This window comes from Leucopleurus acutus (assembly GCF_964270905.1).
Source record: "Leucopleurus acutus genome assembly, chromosome: 19".
Lineage (NCBI taxonomy): Eukaryota > Metazoa > Chordata > Mammalia > Artiodactyla > Delphinidae > Leucopleurus > Leucopleurus acutus.
In genome coordinates this window covers 48,316,963-48,337,173 of record NC_139161.1, presented here as the reverse complement: position 1 = coordinate 48,337,173, position 20,211 = coordinate 48,316,963, and the positions used below count along the sequence as shown (strand labels likewise).

At 57.5% G+C, this 20,211-nt stretch overlaps 1 protein-coding gene across 1 annotated transcript; it reads left to right on the top strand.

Moving 5' to 3' along the window:
* Positions 1–6,296: 6,296 nt before the first annotated feature.
* On the top strand, positions 6,297–20,000 carry MNT (MAX network transcriptional repressor). Its single transcript, XM_082860845.1, has 6 exons — positions 6,297–6,736; positions 12,200–12,758; positions 13,326–13,367; positions 13,513–13,624; positions 18,769–18,961; positions 19,101–20,000. The coding sequence occupies exons 1-6, from the start codon at positions 6,664–6,666 to the stop codon at positions 19,847–19,849; spliced, it is 1,728 nt and encodes a 575-aa protein (XP_082716971.1). The 5' UTR covers positions 6,297–6,663; the 3' UTR covers positions 19,850–20,000.
* Positions 20,001–20,211: the final 211 nt, after the last annotated feature.

Sequence of the window (20,211 nt, the reverse complement as noted above, 5' to 3'; positions counted from 1 at the left end):
CCCAAAGACAACCACTGTTAACATTTTCGTTTATTAACAACCCGGTTTTCTTCACGTACCGTATTGTGAGCATCACTTCACGAAACCAGTTGTTCCTTGTTGGAAATTGAGGTTTTCTGGTTTTCACTTCTGTAAATAATGCTTAGTGAATATGTTTGTACAGAAGTGTTTATGTGTTTTCTTATTGCTTGAGGATAAATTTATGTAAGGATTACTGAAGCAGAAGGGATAATGCTCTTTTAAAGGCTTTCCATATATATTGCCAATTTGTTCACTGAAAAAGTTGTGCTACTTTACATTTCCACAAGTGTCTGTTTTTACCACACATTTGATAGCACTAGAAGGCCAGTTTTAAAAAGTCCTTTATCAACTGATAAAGAATATTTTCACTGTTTTAATTTTATCATGGTATTGCAAGGCCAAACATTTTCATATATATATTATGTTACTTCATATATTTATTGTTTTATGAATTTTAAATTATGTTCTACGTTCACTTTTCTATCCAAGTATTCTTTTTGTTATTGAAATTGCAAGGGCACATCTTGCCAATATTTCCCTCCATTTTGTCATTTACCTTTTGTTCTTGTTTATGGTGGGTGATAATTATTTTGTTTTTACAGTCAAGGAGCTTTTAGAGGGCTTATATAATCACATCTGCCAAAACTGTTCCTTTATATTTTCTTTGTTTGTCTTTATGGGTAGAAACCTCTTTCACCACCCTTGGAGCAGAAAAATGTTTGCCTGTATTTTATTATGGCTCTTTTTGACATTATTTTTTACATTTAACACTTGCATTTATGTTGGTGTATGGTGTAAGTTATAAGGACTTAATTGTGTTTAGTGAATGGTTCAGACTTATCACAGAGTAAACTCTTCAGAGAGATGACTGGTGAACTCTAGCACTGCTGTGTGAGGTGTCTGTGATGGGAACAGGGACTCAAGTGGGCTGGGGGCTGGGGGCTGGGGGCTCGGGAACAGGGGTATGTACTATCCCAGCCCCCAGCCTGGAAGTGGGAGGAGAGGCACTGGCTGGAATGTGGCTCCTCGAGAGTCCTAGAGTGTCCCCAGCACTGCCCAGTATAGACTCTCCCAATGGGCCCCAGTCCCTTGGTAAGAAATCTGGTTGTGGGCATGGAGCTGAGCCCTGGATGGAGGCAGTCCAGCCAGTAAGAGGCCACCGGTCCAGGCCCTACATACTCTTCTGAGAGAGCATCAGTCACTAGCGCAGGTAGCTGATATCTTGAGTTTTAAAGACTTGATCTGCAGGCTTGCTTTTACATGTGAGCTTGGATTGGCTGTGACCGAGGACCAGAGTCCTCTGTGTGGGGCACTGATTGCATTCCAGCCCCTCTGCCCTGGGAGGGGCCTTCCCTGTCTTTGACATCCACCACCCCCACTGATCCAGCTGGCTCTTGACTCTCATTGCAAGACTCCGCCTCCCTCTACTAATAACTTTGCCCAGTCTCACTCCCATGACCTGAATTAACTTACTCTCATAAAGCCACCTCTTGTTTGTCTTCAAAGGAGTAACTGAAGTCCTCATCCTTTCCCTTGTGCCTTTCCCCTTTGATCAGCTTCCTCCTTCCCAAGTCATCCATGGACCCCATCTCTCTAGCTGCATTGCTTGCTTGCTAGCCGCCTTGGTTTCTCAGAAAAGCTCAGAGTGTGTGTCTCCTCCCTTTTTGCTTCTGAACTGCATTTCTTTCCTTACTACTCAGTATCCACACCCAGGGCGGTTGCCTGGATAAAAATCTGCCCCTTTCCCCCAGTCACCTTTTCAAGCCAGACATAAGCGCCAGTGAAGAATGGCTGTCTACCTGGGCCTGATCTTCATTCCTCAGAGTGGCCTGAGGCAGTACAGTGTCCTCTGAGTCCCTGGATCCTAAGTTTGATTCTCTTTCCTCGCCTTCTCAGTCACCTGCTAAGCTTGTTTATTGGGCACCACTGAGCAAAGTCAATGAGTATTTCTGTCTTCAGCCAGCTCCCCATCATCAGCCATTTCTGTGAGGTTTTCAAGGACCCTGGACCCTCCTCCCCAGGCTGAGCTGTCCCACACACTCCAAAGAGAACCAGGCCACTTCTCATCCCAGCTAACACTAAGCAGCTTTGTGACCTTGGAAAAAACACCTCTTGGGAGATGGGTCTAGGTGATTGAAACTCTTCCAGTTCTGACATTGTGTGAGCCAATGAAGAGGAAGTAGGTGAACGGGAAGGCTGAACTTGACTGTATCAGTTTCATAGGTTCAGGAGAGGTCCTTTGACAACTCACCAGGAGTAGAGGAAGGTGGGTGAAGACTTCAGTGAAAAGAGCATATCAGTACCCTTCCTTACAGATCTTTATATAGTCCTCTGATCTCTTGTGCTACATCCAGCATGGTGGGAGAGAGAAAGCTTTACCTTTTCCGGGTATCGCTGTGGAATTGAGTTCAGCTCTGTGATCTTTTACCCCGCTCTGGCTTACCAAAGTTCCCCTGGCCTTGGCTATGAAGATAGCCCAGTGTCTGGCACATGTTAGGCACACAGTAAATATTTGTGAAAAGAACGTCGTGTACTGTTGTACTGTGTCCCTGGGTGTACTAGTCTTCTGTCTTTCCCTCTTCATCTCTCAGCTTTCTCCCTTTGGTCTTGTTTTAACTATAATAGGTGAAAAGCTCTCCAAGACAACTTGCATAATTTGAGAAGTCAGGCCTACAGGGTTAGGACATTTGGGATCTGGTATACGTGTACTATGGCTTCACACTCTTTCCTTCATCTTACTATTTTTATGTTTTGGAGGGTCAGGGAATTGATCTGCATAGCTCTTAGGGTTATGTATATATGTAGAGTTTTGTTGGGGTGAATGGTGGGGGGATCGGAGACAGCCTCATTAGGGAATGTCACTAGCTCAGCATATTAAACAATTGAGGGGGTTGGGAACTCCCTGGTGGTCCAGTGGTTAGGACTCAGCACTTTCACTGCTGTGGGCCGAGGTTTGATCCCTGTTCGGGGAACTAAGATCTCACAAGCCATGATGCCAAAAAAAAACAAAAACAAAACGTTCAGGGGGTTGAACTGGGCCTTGGGGTACAAAAGACTTGAGGAGCAAGAGTGGAAATAGAAAATCCTCCCATGAGAATTACACAATGATGGATGGGCCAGGTTTCCTCCTGCCCCAAAGGTACTAAGCACTAGAAGCCATAAAGAAACTTTAGGAACAACTTTTTGGAAATGGCTGGGCTTTGGATTATTCCCCAAACATGCTAACCTTTCTGCTGAAACATCAAAAAGACTTTCCCTTGACTGATGAAATGGCCAGCTTCTACCTGAGCTCCACCCCCGTGCAACCGGAAGCCGGCTAAAATGCAACAGCCCTCCTATTCACTCCTCTCCTTTATCCTCCCCCTTGCCACCTAATAGGTATCTGTCTCCCAACCCCACAGTCCATTCCCCAACAAGAATAACCTTGGTTCATGAGAAACTCTGGTCATTTTCAGGCTCCTGTTGGCAGCAACAGGCCCAGGAAAAGCCTCCTTTCTAAACCCTTGCTTTTTGCCTAACATACCCTGGCTGCTGTCCCCACATGACCCAAATAAACAGATGATCATGTGAAGCCAGGAAGGCTGTTTGTTTTAAATAACGAGCATCTCCACTAAGCTCTGGAGCAGATGGGTTATTGGGGACAAGGGAGAGGTTGGCATTTGAATTCTGTGTTCACCCCACTTTTATCTCCTGCTTCCCCACCCCTGAAGGAAAAGCTGTCTTCAGAGCACTGCTTTTCAGAGGGGTGCCTTTGTGATGTGACAGAGCTGGTCCCTGACGAGTCAGAAAAATTGGACTTCAGCCTCTAGAAGAGACTTCAGGGCTGTACGAGTGCCATGACCACTTGAGGAAGGCAGAAGGGTACAGCTGGAGGTCGCTCTCTGAGCATCCTGGGCCACTGGGCAGAATGGTACAGTGCTGACCCCTAACAAAATGAGAACTTGGTCAGCAACATTATCTCAAGTCACTGTTACATATATATTAGACTGTTTGTGTGTGTGTGTGTATACACACACACACATATACACACACACAGCAGGTATCAGACACCTTAAAGGAAGCAATGTTGGGACCAGCACAGATCTAGCCTTCCAAGGAGAAAAGCATTCATCCTGCAGAGAAGAACTTGGCTGTTAGTTACTGCTCTGATCCCCTGTTCCTTTCCAGCTTCATCATAAAGCCAGTGTCACCCTGTCATTTGTGTGTAATGGCCCCTCTCTGCTCAGCTACAGATGGTGGGGCATTAAGTGTGCAAAGATCAGAGGCCCCTGTAGACTGGTTCTGGCAAACAAGCCCCTTCCTACTGTTCACTAGGTTCTTGATTTCCAGAATCTGTGCAGATTTTCTTTCCCTGGCATGCATTATGACCTCAAAGGAAAGGCACAAAGCCAGCAAGCATCATTTGTACACCTTTTATATGTGTCTAGCTCTCCTCTAGTTCCCCAGATAGGACTGTACCCCTCTAACGGCAAAGTGGGGATGGAATGGGATGGATTGATCTGCCACTTAGCCAACCTCATAAAGGTTTGCTTTCTGGCTTTGTATGATGGTGAAGCCCAGGCCACAAGATCCTGAACGCAACTGGCACTGTCCCACTCTAATTAGAACTGATTAGCAAAGAAAGGAATCTGGGGCCAAGATCCAGGGGCCTTAGGCTTGCGGGCATTGGGACAGCAGAGCTGGACATGCTCCAGGGAGCCCCAAATATGCCTTCAGCTTGCCTATGCCTGTCACTACCAACTGTACAGGTGGGGTTTGTGTGGCCGCCTGTGCAGTACAGCAGGGTTTCAGGTGAAGATTTTTAGTGTCCCCCCTCCCCCATCACAATATGTTAAGTGGTCAGACCCCCCCCTTCCCATGCGAGCAGTTTGATAGTCCTCCACTTTTTTCTGTTTGACCCAGAACTGCCTTCAGAACAGTCATCCGTGGGGTAAGGAATAAATGCTGCTCCTGCGGGGCAAGGAGGAACTGGAATATTGAGTGACCTTAGACATGTCCCTTCTCGTCTCTGGGCCTCAGTTTCCTTATCTGAAAAATGAGAGAATTTGGGCAAGCTGACCTCAAAAAGGACTAACTTTCTAATTGTATCCCCAGGCGCCCCCAAACTCTAGCACAAGAAGAGGCCGTAACGAGCGCCAGCCGGGGTCCCGGCCCCTGCAGCGAGTACGGTTGTGGCCGGGCGGAGTGGCCCCGCCCCCGCTCCCCGCCCGCGGCCTCAGTCGCCCAGCCACTGGGAGGGCCGAGTTTCCGCCTTCCACGTTGTTGTTCCCGATTTGCGCCACGCCCCCTTGGTCTGGGCTGTGGACGCTTCGCCGTAACCGCCCTCAGCCTGGCCCCAGAGCAAAGGGCGGCCTCTTGGATGGCACAGTTGGAGTCTCCACCCGCATCAGACACGCGTGGACAAAGACGAGAGTTTAGAGGAAGGAGAGAGAGAGGCTTGGCTTTAAAGGGAGGGTGGTGAAAAGGAAAGGGTAGGTCAGGGCACAACTGCAGAATTTCCCTCTCAGCGTCCCACCCTCCACACAGGGGCCCCATCCGCACCGGCGAATGTGACCCTTTAGACACTGGCCCTTTAAACAGAAGGCTGGCGGCGCGGGGTGTCCATGTGGAGCTGCTCCATGCCGTGTTGTCCTGCCCGCCCATTGGCCCGCGGCCCGGTGACATCGCCTAATAGGATGCGAACGCACTGCGGGGGGAGGAACGGAGACAAAACGCGGAACCGGATCTCCACTCCGCTCCCTCCGCCTGTTCTCTGGCAGCCTCCTGCAGTCAGCTCCGCCCAGGGGCGGATCCCGGGGGAATTGCGACAGCCTGGTGGTTGCAGGAATTAGGTCACGTGTGGGTAGGGAGCGGAGACCCAAGGGTCAGGCCAATCTCTACCATTCTAAGGTTTCCCTGACCTGGAATATCTTTATTTAAGCTAACTTAAGTCCTGAATTTTCCACCCCTCTTTCCCTCCAGCAGGATAAATTTCGTTGTGAATGACCCAAACACGCCGCCGTTGCTCAACTTGTGGCTGGCAATCGGGGCGGGGCGAGGCGGGAAAGCGGAAATGCAGGGCGCGAACCCTGCTGGAACTTCTCCCACCCCCACCCAGGCCACGTGTGCGCGCGCCGTCTCGAGTGGGCGGGGCCAGCCCGCCCTGGACCCCGCCCCTCCCTTCAGGAGACGCCGCGGCCCTGCGGGCGGGGGCTCCGGTCCGGGCTTTGGCTGCGGCCCCGGTGTAGTAGCGGGGGCGGCGGCCGGGGGCAGCGCGGCTCCTTCCCTTGTTGTGTGTGTCGGTGCCTCCTCGCCATCTTGTTGCAAAGCCTTTTCTTGTCGGCGGGACTCCTGGGGGCAGCGGGGCGGGAGGCATCAGAAGGGAGGAAGAGAGGGAGGGGAAGGAGGCAGGCAGTGCCGCCTTTTTTTTTTTTTCTTGCATCAATTTTTTTTAATTTGCAAATTACATTTTGCAAACATTTGGGGAGACCTTGATTTTTCTCCCCGTGCTCCCCCGTTCTTCCCTGTGGAGTGCGCTGTGCCGCCCAGTCCTGTTGCCCCCCGGAGGTGATCCCTCCCTCCTGCCTGCCCGCCAGCCTGACCTGTGCCCGGTTTGCGGGCCGCAGTCTCGGCCCCGGCGCGCCCCCGGCAGCTTTCGGCGCGATGAGCATAGAGACGTTACTGGAGGCGGCCCGCTTCCTGGAATGGCAAGCACAGCAACAACAGAGAGCACGTGGTGAGCGGCCGGGCTGGGCCCCTGGGGCACCAGGGAAGGGGAGGCGAGCGACCCCGGTCCCCGATCCCACGCGAAACCGCGAGCGGTACCCCCCTCCCGGGCGGCCCGCGAAGCCGGGCAGTGCAAGAATCCACGCAAGAGCCGCCGCCCGGGGAGGAGTGTTGTGGGCAGTGAGATTAATGAATTCATTAACATGCAGGGAGGACCCGGCTCCTGTGGACGCCACCCCAGCTGCCTACCACCCCTTGTGCCACCTTTCGTGGGGGGCTTCTTTCCCGTGGGCCAGCGGCGCCCTCGGTAGGGCTGAGGATGTGCGAGCCGGGGGGTGGGGTGAGGAATGGTGTTGCGTGGGGGTGGCAGACCCGCGCGTGTGTGCGTGTATGCACGGGGGATGTGTGATGCGAGGCTCGATGAGAGCGGATGGATGGACGTGTACACGGGCGAGTGTCTAGTGCACAAGAGTGGGCGTGTGTGTAATGGAGTGGGGGGTGGAATTACTCTACGCGGAGCAGCTCCCCGGCTTCCCTGGCCCTGTGCGGGGGGCGCTCCCGGCATATCTACGCGCCGCTTGGGGCGGAGGCGGCCTTTGCAGAATAAAATGACATCGCGTGTCTTATGATCCTGGCCAGCCCCGCCTGACCCCGCCTCTCAGAGCTGGGCTGGGTCGCGCGTCAAGGGTTTGGGTGAGAGCCGGACTGATTGGACATCTGCGAAACGGCCCGCAGGTCTCCGGGGGCAGCCCCCGGGCCCCCCTTGCTGCCCCCCACTTTAGCCGGTGTGGAATGTGGCGTGTCTGCGCGTTCCAAACCCGCTCTCGGCTGGAATGTTGCGTGTGCCTGCGTTCCAAGCCCGTTGGTTACACCGGGTGGTGACGTGGACCGGCCCCGCCCCCGACCACGTGCACGGGGGACACTCCCGCTGGGGACGGCGCAGCCCAGCCCCTCCCAGCCGCCTCGCGCTCGGCCGGGGGCGGGGCCTGGGCGGGGCTGGCTAGGGGCCTGGCGCCGGGTTGGGCCCTGGCTCTGGCCGCTGGGCATCTCCTTGGGAGAGCCTTTGCCCTACGAGGGAGGAGCCGAGCTCACTTGTCGGTTCTCCCCCCAAAGTCCTGTTTTTGATCCTGGGGCTAGGGAAACCCTCAGAATCACTGGACATATAGAGCTCACATACTCCCACTGACCCCCCCAAGACGTTCTCACCAGGGCTCCCTGGCAGCACCCCCGGCCGCGGTGTGGAATGAACTAGGCGAGAAGGGGCAAACTTTGGTGCTCTCTCGACAGCGGGGAGACGGAGATTTGCGGTGCCCCCTATCCCCACGCGCCGTTGTTGGTAGACCCCAGCTTCAGGGTACTGCAGAAATAGGGACTGGGGGAAGACCTCCGTTTTCCGGACTGCTGCGAGGGCCGCAGCCCTGGCTCGGCGTGCGTGCAATATCCGGGGACTGCTGTTCTCTCCAACCGCCCCCCCCCCAAGCCCTTCGGCCGGGTCGGTTGTGGTGAAGAGAGTGCTTCGCCCTCCTTTCCTTTCTCTCTGCCTATTGTTGCTTCAATGATGAGTCATGCAGGAGGTAGTAGTGTGTGTTGTGTGCGCGCGCGCGCCTGCAGCGTGTACCGCCGCCGCCGCCGCTGCCGCCGCTCCGGCGGGCGGGGGAAGCAGCAGTGGACCAGGGGCGGGGGAGCGGCGGGTCAACCGGCCTCTCAAGGTCAAGAGTCACCCGAGATATGTGAGACCGACAGTGCTTGGGTTTTCGGAACTGATGGGCCAGGACGTCAGCTCACGCGCCCCTCCCCCTTGTCTTCGAGGTCCAGAGCAGGGTCAGGTGTTGGGCAGTGCAGGTGGTGACCGAGAATGTCTTGCGTGCCGGACCAGCGGCACGGGGAGGAGCGTGCACAAGATTTGGAGAGACTGAGTCACCTGCTGCCACCATCAGCACAATGCAATTCAGGAGTTCCTGTTGTGTCCCTTCTGTGTCCTGCCCACTGTGCTACGAGGCAACAGGATTGACCCTGCTGTTGCTCCAAGGGAACACTCACTTCAGCTTCACTTTACCCGCAGGCTGGTTGGCCATATGGGGGAGGGGAGAAGACCCTCACTGTCATGTCTACCATGCTTTCCAAAATAAGTCAGTCCAGAGCTGACAGTAAGAACCACAGGGATGACTTGAGCAACACTTGGAAGGAACATGGGAATGGCTCTCCTCTAAGAAGTTGCAGAGCCCTGCCCCTCCTCCAGGTGGTGAGAACTGGGGACAGGGAGCTGAGGTGAGGCTTCTTGTTGGTGGGGCAGGGGGACTTAGGGGATGGATGGATGGATGCTGGAAAGCCGGGTTTACTCCAAAAACTCACGTGTAGATAGCCAGACCTGGCTGCAGCAGCTTAATCTCTGCAGTTCATTATTTTCTCTTACTAGAGGTTCTGTCCTCTAACTTGGGGTGGGAAAAAATGGGAGAGAAGGGGGTGCTGGTGAGCCGGCTGACCAGAACTGCTTTCTGGGGGTGTGTACCTCATGGGCAGCCCTGAACAGGGATCCTCTCATCTGGGCCCCCGTTCAACCTCAAGCCTCAAGTGACAGTTTATTGACCTAGACCAGCCAGTTTGCTCAAATGATGAACCGAGGATGTGTGTGCATGTGCGTGTTTGTGCACGAGGGGAGAGAGGAAAGGGCAAGGCCATCCTGGTGGCCAGCAGGAAGGCCTGGTCATTTCCAGCAGTCATGGAAGTGACTCAAATGGGACCCTCTTCTCTACCTGAGCTAGTCGCACCCTGTGCCTGCCTCGTGCACCAAGCTCCCTGTTATGTGTAGAAGGGGAAAATGCCCCTGAACATTGGGGGCCACCACCAGGTGTGGACTCCTCTGGCCCCAGGTCTGTGCCTGCTGAGCCCCTAGGCCACAGTGGCTTGGGGGAAGCTCAGAGCCCATACTCTTCACTGTCGGCCTGGACCCTTGGCCCCTGGATCACCCAGAAGGGTCATGCAAAATTCACTGGGGGCAGCTTCTGGGCAGAGCCCAGGGAAGGTGCCAGAGTATGTGTGTGAGAAGAGGGGTGCACCCAAGGGTGCAGCAGAGCATTATTTTGAAGAGCCTAAACCCATATTTACTAAAACCCAGTTTGCTCTCCCCACTTTGTTTCCCCCGCCCAGTGCACAGGAAGGGGGTCAGTGCTGGGTGGGGAATGAAGGCAGGAGGCTGTAGTGGGCTGGATCTGGCCTGGGGCGCCCCCTCTTCTTCACCATCAGTTAAGCTTTTTCATGCTGATCCAGGTGTGATAGAGCTTGGCCATTCACCTGGGTCCTTCCTGGCTTCTGTGAAGCATGCCTGCCTGGCCCTGGAAGAGAGAGGGTAGGTGAGAAGGAGGTTGCCATCTCCTGGGTGCGCTTTGGAGTTGACTTAAAATATGGGGAATACGAGGTTTGCCTTCATTCTAGGTTCCCAGAGCACCTGGTCTTGGGGTTCGGGGCCCTGTCTGTCCCCCTGCTTGTGGGAGAGTGGAACACTTGCTCCAAGGCCAATGAAAGTTCAGGTCCTGGATCAAAGGAATGGAGATGGGGCTGTTTTGGGCCCTGAGCTCCAGGACCTTGTCTTGGGGGTGGGGTGGGGGGAGGTGGGGAGCGGACTGGGGATGTTCCAGGCTGGGCCTGAGAAGGGCTCCTTTCCCAGTGTGGCCTGTGGGAAGCAGGAGCGCAGAGAGCTGGTTTTCTCTGGGCCTGTAACAGAAGCCAGTGCTGCTGGCTTAGAGCAGCAAGCTGGTGCAGGCCTGCCGGCTTCCCTTCCTGAGGGGCAGGGGAGACGCGGAAGAGGCCGTGCCTGCTGACTCCAGCCCTTGAATGCTGGCTGCTGGGAAACCACTGAGTGCTTGCCCTCTCAGAACACTTCCCCGTACTTCCTCCTTCGCCTCTTCTTCTCTGTGGGAGGGAGGGGCTCTGAGCAGGCCTGGCTCACACTCAAGTCGTTGATTGGCCAAAGGGCCCTGAGGCCTCACGTTCTGGGGGGGGTGCTGAGCCCAAAGACCTGTGTGGTGGGGTGCTCTTCTCCCCAGGGGGCACTTAGCTAACCTTGCCCCCTAGCCCCACCCCTTGTGGGTGGTGTGTTTGGGGGTGGTGTGTTTGGGGCGTGTCGGCCCTGTGCTGTCAGCTCTGTTAGTCAGCAGCGTGGTGAATGGGGACAGGAGGAAGGGCTGGTTGACCAGCCTGCTCCCTGGCCTGGGGGCTTCAGCCACTCCCCTGGGCCCTGGCCCAAACCTGTAGCCTGGGAACTAGAATGGTGGGGGGCAGGGTGGGGATGGAGAGGGGCCTCTGGATCGGGAGGGGCCTCTCCCTCTGCCCTGTTCTCAGCCCGCTGCTGAGCAGGCCTCTCTTTCTGGCGGAGCTTTTGGCAGAGATGCTGAACTGAGGCGTGCAAGGTTGTTGGAGCTCACTGCCCTGTTCAACCCCCGTTTAAAAGCCCTGCTTTCCTTTCTGCTTGCCTCTTACTTTCTTACTTTTGTAGTTTTTGCTGCTGGTGGTGGTGGGGGATAAGTTCCAGCACAACAAAGGGCAGAGAAGGACCAGGTGCATTTTGGGTATAGACCTTGAGGAAACAGGCTTTGGGACCTAGCCTCGGAGTCCGGAGTCCTGGGCCTAGTTTCCTCACGTGTGAGCTGAAGGTGATATCCCTGCCCTGCTTGCGCTGTGGGGCTCTTGTGAGATACAGTGTGTGTGTGTGTGTGTGTGTGTGTGTGTGTGTGTGTGTGTGTGTGTGTGTGTGTGTGTGTGTGTGTGTGTGTGTGTGTGTGTGTACGCGCGTATAGACACCTAGTGAGCATACGTTGGCATAGCAAGTACCAAGCATTCACCAGGTGTCAGAAGACCTGGCTGGGTTTAGCCCCAGTTTTACCTTTGACTCACAGTATGACCCTCAACAAATCATTTTGCCTCTTTGAGCTAATTTATCTCATCTATGAAATGAAGGTACCGCCTGCCCTCTAGAAGGCACCTCCCCAGAATCTAGGATTTGACCACTTCCTCTATTCTCCTGGTGGCCTGTGAGGTCATTTGTGGGCGGGCCTTTACTCACCTCATCTATCACTCCCTCCCCTTAGCCTTGCAGCCCCTGCTCATCACCTGCTTACTTCAACATTCAGGGTGCCCGGCCTCCAGCACCCTCACTGACAGCTCCTGCTCGGCCTTTCCACAGCCTCTTTCTTCCCCCAGCCTGGATTGTTATCCCTGTTATTTGTCGTATCCCCTCACCCCACCCCCGTCTATGAGCTCCCCAACAGCAAGGACCAGGAGTCTGTTTTATTTGATCACTGCTGTCTCCCCAGCGCTTAGCCCAGTGCTGAACTATCGAGTGTGGATGAGTATTTGTGGTGTCACCGGGTGCTGCCTGGGATGGGGTCAGAGGAGGGGTTGCACCTGGAGGACAGGTGAAGCTGGGGCCCAGGACCGCCGGCCCTGCTGAGACACCCCTGGCGTTCTCTCTGTGTAGAGGAACAGGAGCGGCTTCGCCTGGAGCGGGAGCGGGAGCGGGAGCAGCAGCAGGCCAGCAGCCTGGCCAGGCTGGCCCACGCCCTGCCGGTGGAGGAACCCCGCATCGAGGCACCGCCCCTGCCTCTGTCGCCGCCCGCGCCCCCGCCGGCACCCCCGCCCCCGCTGGCCACCCCCACCCCACTGACTGTCATCCCTATTCCTGTAGTGACCAGCTCCCCTCAGCCTCTGCCCCCACCCCCACCTCTGCCCCTGGCACCTCGCCAGCCGGCTCTGGTTAGCGCCCCTGGACTCAGCATTAAGGAGTCGGCCCCCCTTCCCACCAGGCCGCAGGGGCCCACTCCTTCTCCTCTACTGCCGGACTCCAAGGCCACCGTTCCACCCACTGGCAGCCCCAAGCCTTTGCAGCCCCTCCCCACACCCATCCTGACCATCGCCCCACACCCTGGAGTCCAGCCCCAGCTGGCCCCCCAGCAGCCACCCCCATCCACTCTTGGGACCCTGAAGCTGGCACCCGCTGAAGAAGTCAAATCCAGCGAACAGAAGAAGAGGCCTGGGGGGTGAGTGAGGTGTGGCACAGGGGCTGGTGGGATGGAAAGGAGAACCAATGGCCCACAGCCTGAGCGGTGTGCAAGAGAGAAAGTGCCCTCCCAAGCTAGCCTGGCAGAGCCACGGCCCTGCCCCCCCAGCCCAGAAGCGCCTTCCTGTATTTGGATATGTCCTCACCCTGGGAGTGGGGAATGGTCATTGCCCTCTGTCGTTCTCAGGCTTCTGTGTTTTCTGACGCCCTCCAAGGTTGAGGCTAATGGCATTTCAAGGCCTTTAGACAGGGTATTGGATTATGGGGCTCTTGGGTAAGGGCCGGGGTCCACTGGCTATCCCAGGAGCCCTTCACAGGTGCATGGATGTGATGGAAGGTAAAGGGTTGTGAATTACGAGCCTACATGTGCCCTCCAGGGGGTGTATGCCCCACGAAACAGGGCGAACAACTGAACAGCTCTCATCGCTGCTTCTCTAGAGAGACAATGTCAGGGACAAAAAGCCTGTGGCATTTGGGGGGGGCAGGGGGTGGGAAGGCCGCTTAATTGGGCCCTCCTCCCTGAGCCCCCTGTCTGTCTGGATTTCAGAATCGGAACCAGAGAAGTCCACAACAAGCTGGAGAAGAACAGGTGTGTGTGTGTGAGCTTGTGACTCTGGGCCCGCCCCGCGAGCTACGGGGACGGTCCGTCCGTGGTCCCCAAGCTCTCCTTAGGCCTTCCCTCCCGCCCCTGGCCCCCTGGCGTCCGGCTGACCGGCGCTGCTTCCTCTCCCCAGGAGGGCCCATCTGAAGGAGTGCTTTGAGACCCTGAAGCGCAACATCCCCAACGTGGATGACAAGAAGACATCGAATCTGAGCGTGTTGCGCACGGCGCTGCGGTACATTCAGGTATGGGGGAGGGAAGCAAGGCCCAGAAGAGGGCGGGCGACGGACGCTGCGCCGGCTTCCTGCGCGCCCCGCCTCCCCTCCGCGGCCCCGCCCTCGCTCCCTCACCGGCTCCCCCGCCCGCCTCCACGCGGGCGCCGAGCACATGGCCCGGCTGACGTCAGCGGGGCTCCCCGCCCGGGAGGGGGCGGGGGACCGGCGCGCGTGCGCAGGGGAGCGCGGTGGTGGCGCTCGGCTCCCCTCCCCCGCCGGGCTGCCCCGCGGAGCCCCGCGATCGGCACGGTCCCTGCGGTTCAGTGTCAGCTCGGTCCGCGGCCCTGCCTTACCGCCTGCCGCGCGTTAGTGCCCCGGCGGGTGGGAAGGGCGTGGGGTGGCCGGCGCCTCCACCGCGCCCGCCCGCAGTGCCTGGGCGGGAACTGGTTTCAGCCTGAGACTATCACGGGGTGGGGGGGGCTGGGCGTGGCTCGTTCCGCAGGGTGGCGCCCTTGAAACCCCTTCCCCCCCAGCCCGCGACTTGTAGCCCAGACGGACCAAGATCCTTGCAGTAAGCGCACGGAGGTGCCACCCCCTGACTTTGGGGGGTAAACCTAGGGGAGGGTGTAATGCGGCAGTCTGCACGACGAGAAGCCCCGGGGTCACCTAACCTAAAGGCTTACGTTCTCCTTCCCTCAGGGTTTAAAAGAAGCTCTTTTTTAAGGGACCCTCCTGGCCGTGTGTCCCTTGCCTTTGGGCATTGGCTCCTCTCCGCAGTACGGGGCGGAGGGGCACCGCCAGATAAGACCGTTGCCTTGACGGCCCGAGTTTCGGTTTCCCTGGAAACCGAGGGTTCCGCGTGCCGGGAAGGAGGCTGTGGGGGTGGGGCGAACGGCCGTGCTCGGCTGCCCTGGAGACAGCCGGAGGTAGCCGTTGGGGAGTGGGAGGGACTTAGGGCTCCCGGGCTGCGGAGGCGGGGCAGCCTCAGGGTCTGCCAGTCGGCGCTCTTGGGAAGCTTGGGGGCTGGGCGGCATCACGCCCCGGGTGGGCCACCCTTTCCCCGGCCTCAACTACCTCAGGGGTCACAGCCCTGAGGTAACCGGAGCCAGACTTGTTGAAGGAGGGGGGCGGAGGCGCTGCTTCGGGCCTGCTCCCAGCCGGCAGTTCCCTCCCCGCCTTCCGCGAACGCGCGCCCTTCCGCCCGCCCTGCGGACGAGGTGGAGGGGCTGGCGCCCTTCCAGGCCGCTTCCCGGCACGGGAGGGGAGGGGCCGGGCCCGCCGATTGGCAGAGCTGGGCAGGGGGCGGGACTCCTGCGCGCGCGGAGGGAGGGTGTGGCCTATGGGGAGTGACGCAGCAAAGCCGGGTCCGCGTGGGTGCGCGCGTGCTCCGGGAGGGGCGGGGCCTCGGCAGCCGAGAGGGAATGCGAGAGAGAAGTGGGGAGGGGACCCAGCCTCGGGTTTCAGAGGCGAGGATCCCCGGGAGGCTTTTTTCTGGGAAGTTTCTGCAGAACTTGGGTTTGAGTCTAAATTGCTAGTCTTTCAGCCGTAGGAAGTCATGTAGCCCGGGAGCAAACCCCTGTCTAAATTATTTGACATTTTCTGTCAACATCGGTTTTCTCTTCTGCACTGCGATGATGCTAAGTGGGAAGAAGCAACAGTATCTTGGTCATAAAGATGTGAGGAGGATGGGCCGTCTATAAATATTAACTTGATCGCAATTATTGAGAAGTAGGAAAGATGGAATGGCGCGTTCCTCCCTGTAGGCACGTACTTAGGTCCGGAAGCCTTGATTGAGAGACGGTGGATTTGAAAGTAAGTCAGAAATAAGAGACTCAGTAGAGCCAGCAGACTTGGGATTTGGGGCTGGGCTGAGTGGGAAGCAAGGTGGACCCAAGCTGTCCATAGAGATACTTGCCCTGGGGCTAGCAGTGGAAGCAGAAATGCTGGAAAACTTAACAAGCCTCTCTGTAAATCCTCAGCTTCATTCATTTACGCATTCAGGTACTTTTGGACAGCCCTGTGTCTGATTGGGAGGCTAGAAAGTGGGGAGCAAAGGAAAAAATGTGGATCTCTGTCCTTAGGTTGGTTTTGCAGCAGAGTATCACATAACCAAACAGAACTCTTTTACGAGGGCATAGTAGGGATAGGGGTCACAGGATCCGGGGAGTTAGGGAAGTTGCTGCTGAGGAAGGGGCATTTGAGCTGGGACCTGAAGGCCAGGGTGACCGAGACAAGGGGAGGGCAGAAAGCCCAGTGCAGACCAAAGTTTCTCCAGTAGGAGGAAGCGGGATGCATTTTTGTAAGTTAAAGGTGGTCAGGAGGGTTGCTGTGCAGAGATGGAGGCAGCAGGGCACCAGATGGGAGTTGGAAGGGAGTACTGGAGAGACCACGTAGGGTGGGGAGACTGAGGGCTTTGGTTGTGTGCTGAGGTGGGAAGCTATGGGAAAGCTGTAGCCCCCAGCCAGATCCACCGTACCTTGGAGGTAGTAAAGGATTTGAAGACAGTATCAGTGAAGTGGACAGAAACAGGAAGAGGAGTAGGCAGGTACCAAACCACGCATCCAGGTAGTCTTAGAAAGGAAATGGGTTTGGAATGAAGCAATGGGGACAAAAGTTAGACCCTGGGAAAGCTTTCCAGGGATCTCTAGGCCTGTGGAGAGTTGGACTAGGTGAGAACTGGAGGTCTGGGCCCTGACATCCTCTCTTCCTCAGCCGGCAGTCTACGCTCCCCACTAGCTAGCAGGTAGCATTCCGGACAGGCACTTCCAGCCCCCTGCATCCAGGTTTGAGTGAGGGCTGACTCACCCCAGGCCTCATCATTAATGTGGCCCCATCCAAATGGCATGTCTAGCACTGGCCTCTCAGGGTAGAACCAGGTGAGAAGCCAGGTGTGTGTGTGTGTGTGTGTGTGTGTGTGTGTGTGTGTGTGTGTGTGTGTGTGTGTGTGTGTGTGTGTGTGTGTGTGTGTGTGTGTGTAAATCAGGGCAGCGGGGAATCTTTCTGGCAGAAATATGGGGAGAGACAGGTTAATCTCAAAGCCAGGATGATAGCTGTGTGTGGCCTGGGACTGGCAACAAGTATAAAAGGTGTAAAGCTGCCAGATCTCAGGTCAGTACAGAGCATCGCTGTGTCTGGGTTGCGTGTCACAGGCATTACCGTTTGAGGCATCTCTGACTTGTGAGGCCAGGAATGTAAGCAGTTTGGGGCTGCAGGAGGGAGCGTGGGGAAGTTGGGCCTAGTTGGTGTGTGGAGTTGAAGCTGTTGCTGTGCCAGGGAGGTCAGGTGAACAGTCAGAAAAGGCTGTTGCAAAATTGCCCGAAGGAACTGGAACCAGGGGAAACTCAAGTCTAATGAGAGACTGTGATTCTCCTGTAATGAGGCGGAGAGACAGGGTAGAGGTGGGTACCAACACCCTTGGGTCATCACAGATTGTTCCCCCGAGGCTAAGACATCACTCATGGCTCTGTCCTGGCCACTGGTAGCCTTAGGGGATGTAAGGTAACCGCAGAACAGTCCTTGCCCCGCTCCCAGGGTTGGACAGGGACAGCATGTATTGAGATGGAAAAACAAAACGTGGAATATTTAGGGGCTCGTGTGAGCCAGTGTCAGTCTCAATGCTGACAGTCTCATTAAACGCTCAGCGGTGTGGTGCCAGTGCCAAGAAGGGCTTGAGGGCAGGAGGATGTACCGGGAGGATGTAGGATGGGGATGGAAGTGAGGAGGTGGGGGCCCAGAGGTGGGCCTGGAGCACAAGCAGGTAAGACCTGGAGGGGTGAGAAGGGAGGATGTGTGTGTGAGCCAGTGGGCTCCACACTTGGCTGTGCATGGCAAGCCTTGGAAGCTAGAAGCTCAGGAGCAGGTCAGGTAAGAGACTCAGGGAGCAGCCAGCAAGATTGTCCTTGCTGTCTGGTGGACCCAGCAGTCATGACGCGCCTGGGCTGAGGAAAAGCTGGCAACAGGGAGGCCTGCAAGATTTAAGATGAGATGGTTGGATAAAGTGTCAGTCGGGAGGTCACAGAGGACAAGGAGAGAGTCTCGGTGTGGAAGGGAGTTGAGAAACAGGACAGGAGCCGGCAATTCAGAGCTGCTAATAAGCATCATTCGAAGGGAAGCTGGAGACACTTCTGACAGGGGAGCATTGCCACAGTCTGGGTAGCGGGGCATCCAGCACCTGCGGGAGGGTCGACCTGAGAGCTTGCCTGTGGCCCTGCGGGAGTTGAAGGGGAGATGGTGCCGTGGACAAGGGAGCTCTCTCCAGTGTTCTTAGTGAAGTGGGTAGCCTCAGTGTCACGGGGGAGGAGCTACCTGCGACCTGTCGTAAAGGACGGAGCCTCTCCAGGGGTGCTCAGGTGGAAGCAACGGTGCTGTCCTCCCAAGAGCTGTTTCTCATTGGCCAGGGCAGCTCAGGGGCAGGTGTGGAAGGAGGGGCACATTGCAGGGCCTGGGGTAGCTCCGCAACCTGGGGCGTCCGGAGGGCTGCGGGCAGCATGGACATAGAGCAGTATGGAGAGGCGGCACAGGTGGGCACTGTGGGGAGGAGCCCAGGAGGTCGGAGAGGAGGTGCATAGCCAGCAGCTGTTAGGGACGACATAGAGAAGGTCAAGGAGACGAGATGGGGGTCTCAGAATCTGGTGGCTCATCCTCCAAGGGTATTGAAGTTAAGGAGACTAGTGAATGATGAAGGGGAGAGAAGGGCAGGATCGTCTGGGGGTCTTTGAGGCATGGGTTCCATGGAGGGTAGCTTGTGGCATCTGTGAGTGACAGGGTGGTGTGAATGACAGTGGGGGCCTTGGGCACCACTGAGAAATCTGTTACCCTTTCCGTTCTGCTCCGCAGAATGGAGGGAGGTGCCGCCAGGACGGTGGATGGGGCAAGAGGCAGCGAAGCCCCTCAGGACGGAGTTGATGTGGGGGTAGGGGAGGGACTGACCTGGATCCACACCTGCCTGAGAGCCCACGGTTGCCAGATGCTGGGCCTCCCTAGGCAGAGCCGTGGACCAGGAGGCAGGCGTGGTCTCCAACAGCCCCCGTCCGCCCAGGCCCCTGGTCACTGCGCAGCTGCCCCTGGGGGCCAGGTGATCTGGAGGTGAGGGCAGCGGCGGGAGGTGTTTGTGGTACCGTGGGCCCCGTGGCTGCCACTCAGGATACCTTGCTGTTACTGGCTCTGTTCTCCAGTCCCTGAAGAGGAAGGAGAAAGAATATGAACATGAGATGGAGCGTCTGGCGCGGGAAAAGATTGCCACGCAGCAGCGGCTGGCGGAGCTCAAGCATGAGCTGAGCCAGTGGATGGACGTGCTGGAGATCGACCGCGTGCTCCGGCAGACAGGCCAGCCTGACGATGACCAGGCCTCCACCTCCACTGCTTCCGGTGAGCTCCACCCCCCCACCCGCTCCGTGTGGGCCCCGCCCCAGCCCCATAACATTCCGGGCCCCCAGGGTCATCTGCTCCTCCAGGCTCTCCCTGCCAAGCCCTTCTGACCTGTGCCTATCCGCGTGCCCCCCCACAGAGGGCGAGGACAACATAGACGAGGATATGGAGGAGGACCAGGCCGGCCTGGGCCCACCTAAGCTGAGCCATCGCCCCCGCCCGGAGCTGCCGAAGCCACCACCCAGCACTGCGCCCACGCCTCTGCCTCCCCACCCCCAGCCTGTGGCCCTGTCTCCTGCCCACCTCCCCGGGCAACAGCCGCCGCCGCCACAGCAGAAGACACCTCTGCCAGCCCCTCCCCCGCCCCCAGCTGCCCCGGCCCAAACACTGGTGCCCGCTCCAGCCCATCTGGTGGCTGCGGCTGGGGGAGGCTCCACGGTCATTGCCCACACCGCCACCACCCACGCCTCAGTCATCCAGACTGTGAACCATGTTCTGCAGGGGCCGGGTGGCAAGCACATCGCCCACATCGCCCCCTCGGCCCCCAGCCCTGCTGTGCAGCTGGCGCCCGCCACACCCCCCATTGGCCACATCACGGTGCACCCTGCTGCCCTCAACCACGTGGCCCACCTTGGCTCCCAGCTGCCCCTGTACCCGCAGCCCGTGGCGGTGAGCCAGCCCGTGGCGGTGAGCCACATCGCCCACACCCTCTCACACCAGCAAGTGAATGGCACGGCCGGGCTGGGGCCCCCGGCCACAGTCATGGCGAAGCCAGCCGTAGGGGCTCAGGTGGTGCACCACCCCCAGCTGGTGGGCCAGACAGTGCTCAACCCTGTGACCATGGTCACCATGCCCTCCTTCCCGGTCAGCACGCTCAAGCTGGCTTGAGGATGAGGCCGCTCAGAGGCCCCCTGTGGGGGCAGGGAGGGAGACCTGTCCCCCACTCTCCCACCCACCAGCTCCACACATTCCAGCCAGGCCCAGGCCCGCCCCACCCATACCCACCCCCAGGCCTCCTAGGGGAAGGGGGTGCAGAGACTCTGAGCCAGGGGAGGGAGGGGCCTCCCCAGGGAGCTGGGCACAGGGCAGGGGGTCACCCCACTGCACTAGGACTTGACAAAGTGATGAGAGACGCTCTGGCAAACGTGCCGCCTGTCCGGCCTGGTGCCAGCTCCAGAGCCCTTCCCGCCCATCCCCGGAAACCAGTGCGATGTGGACATCGTGTTCTCCCGCCCCCCTGCCCTGCCCAC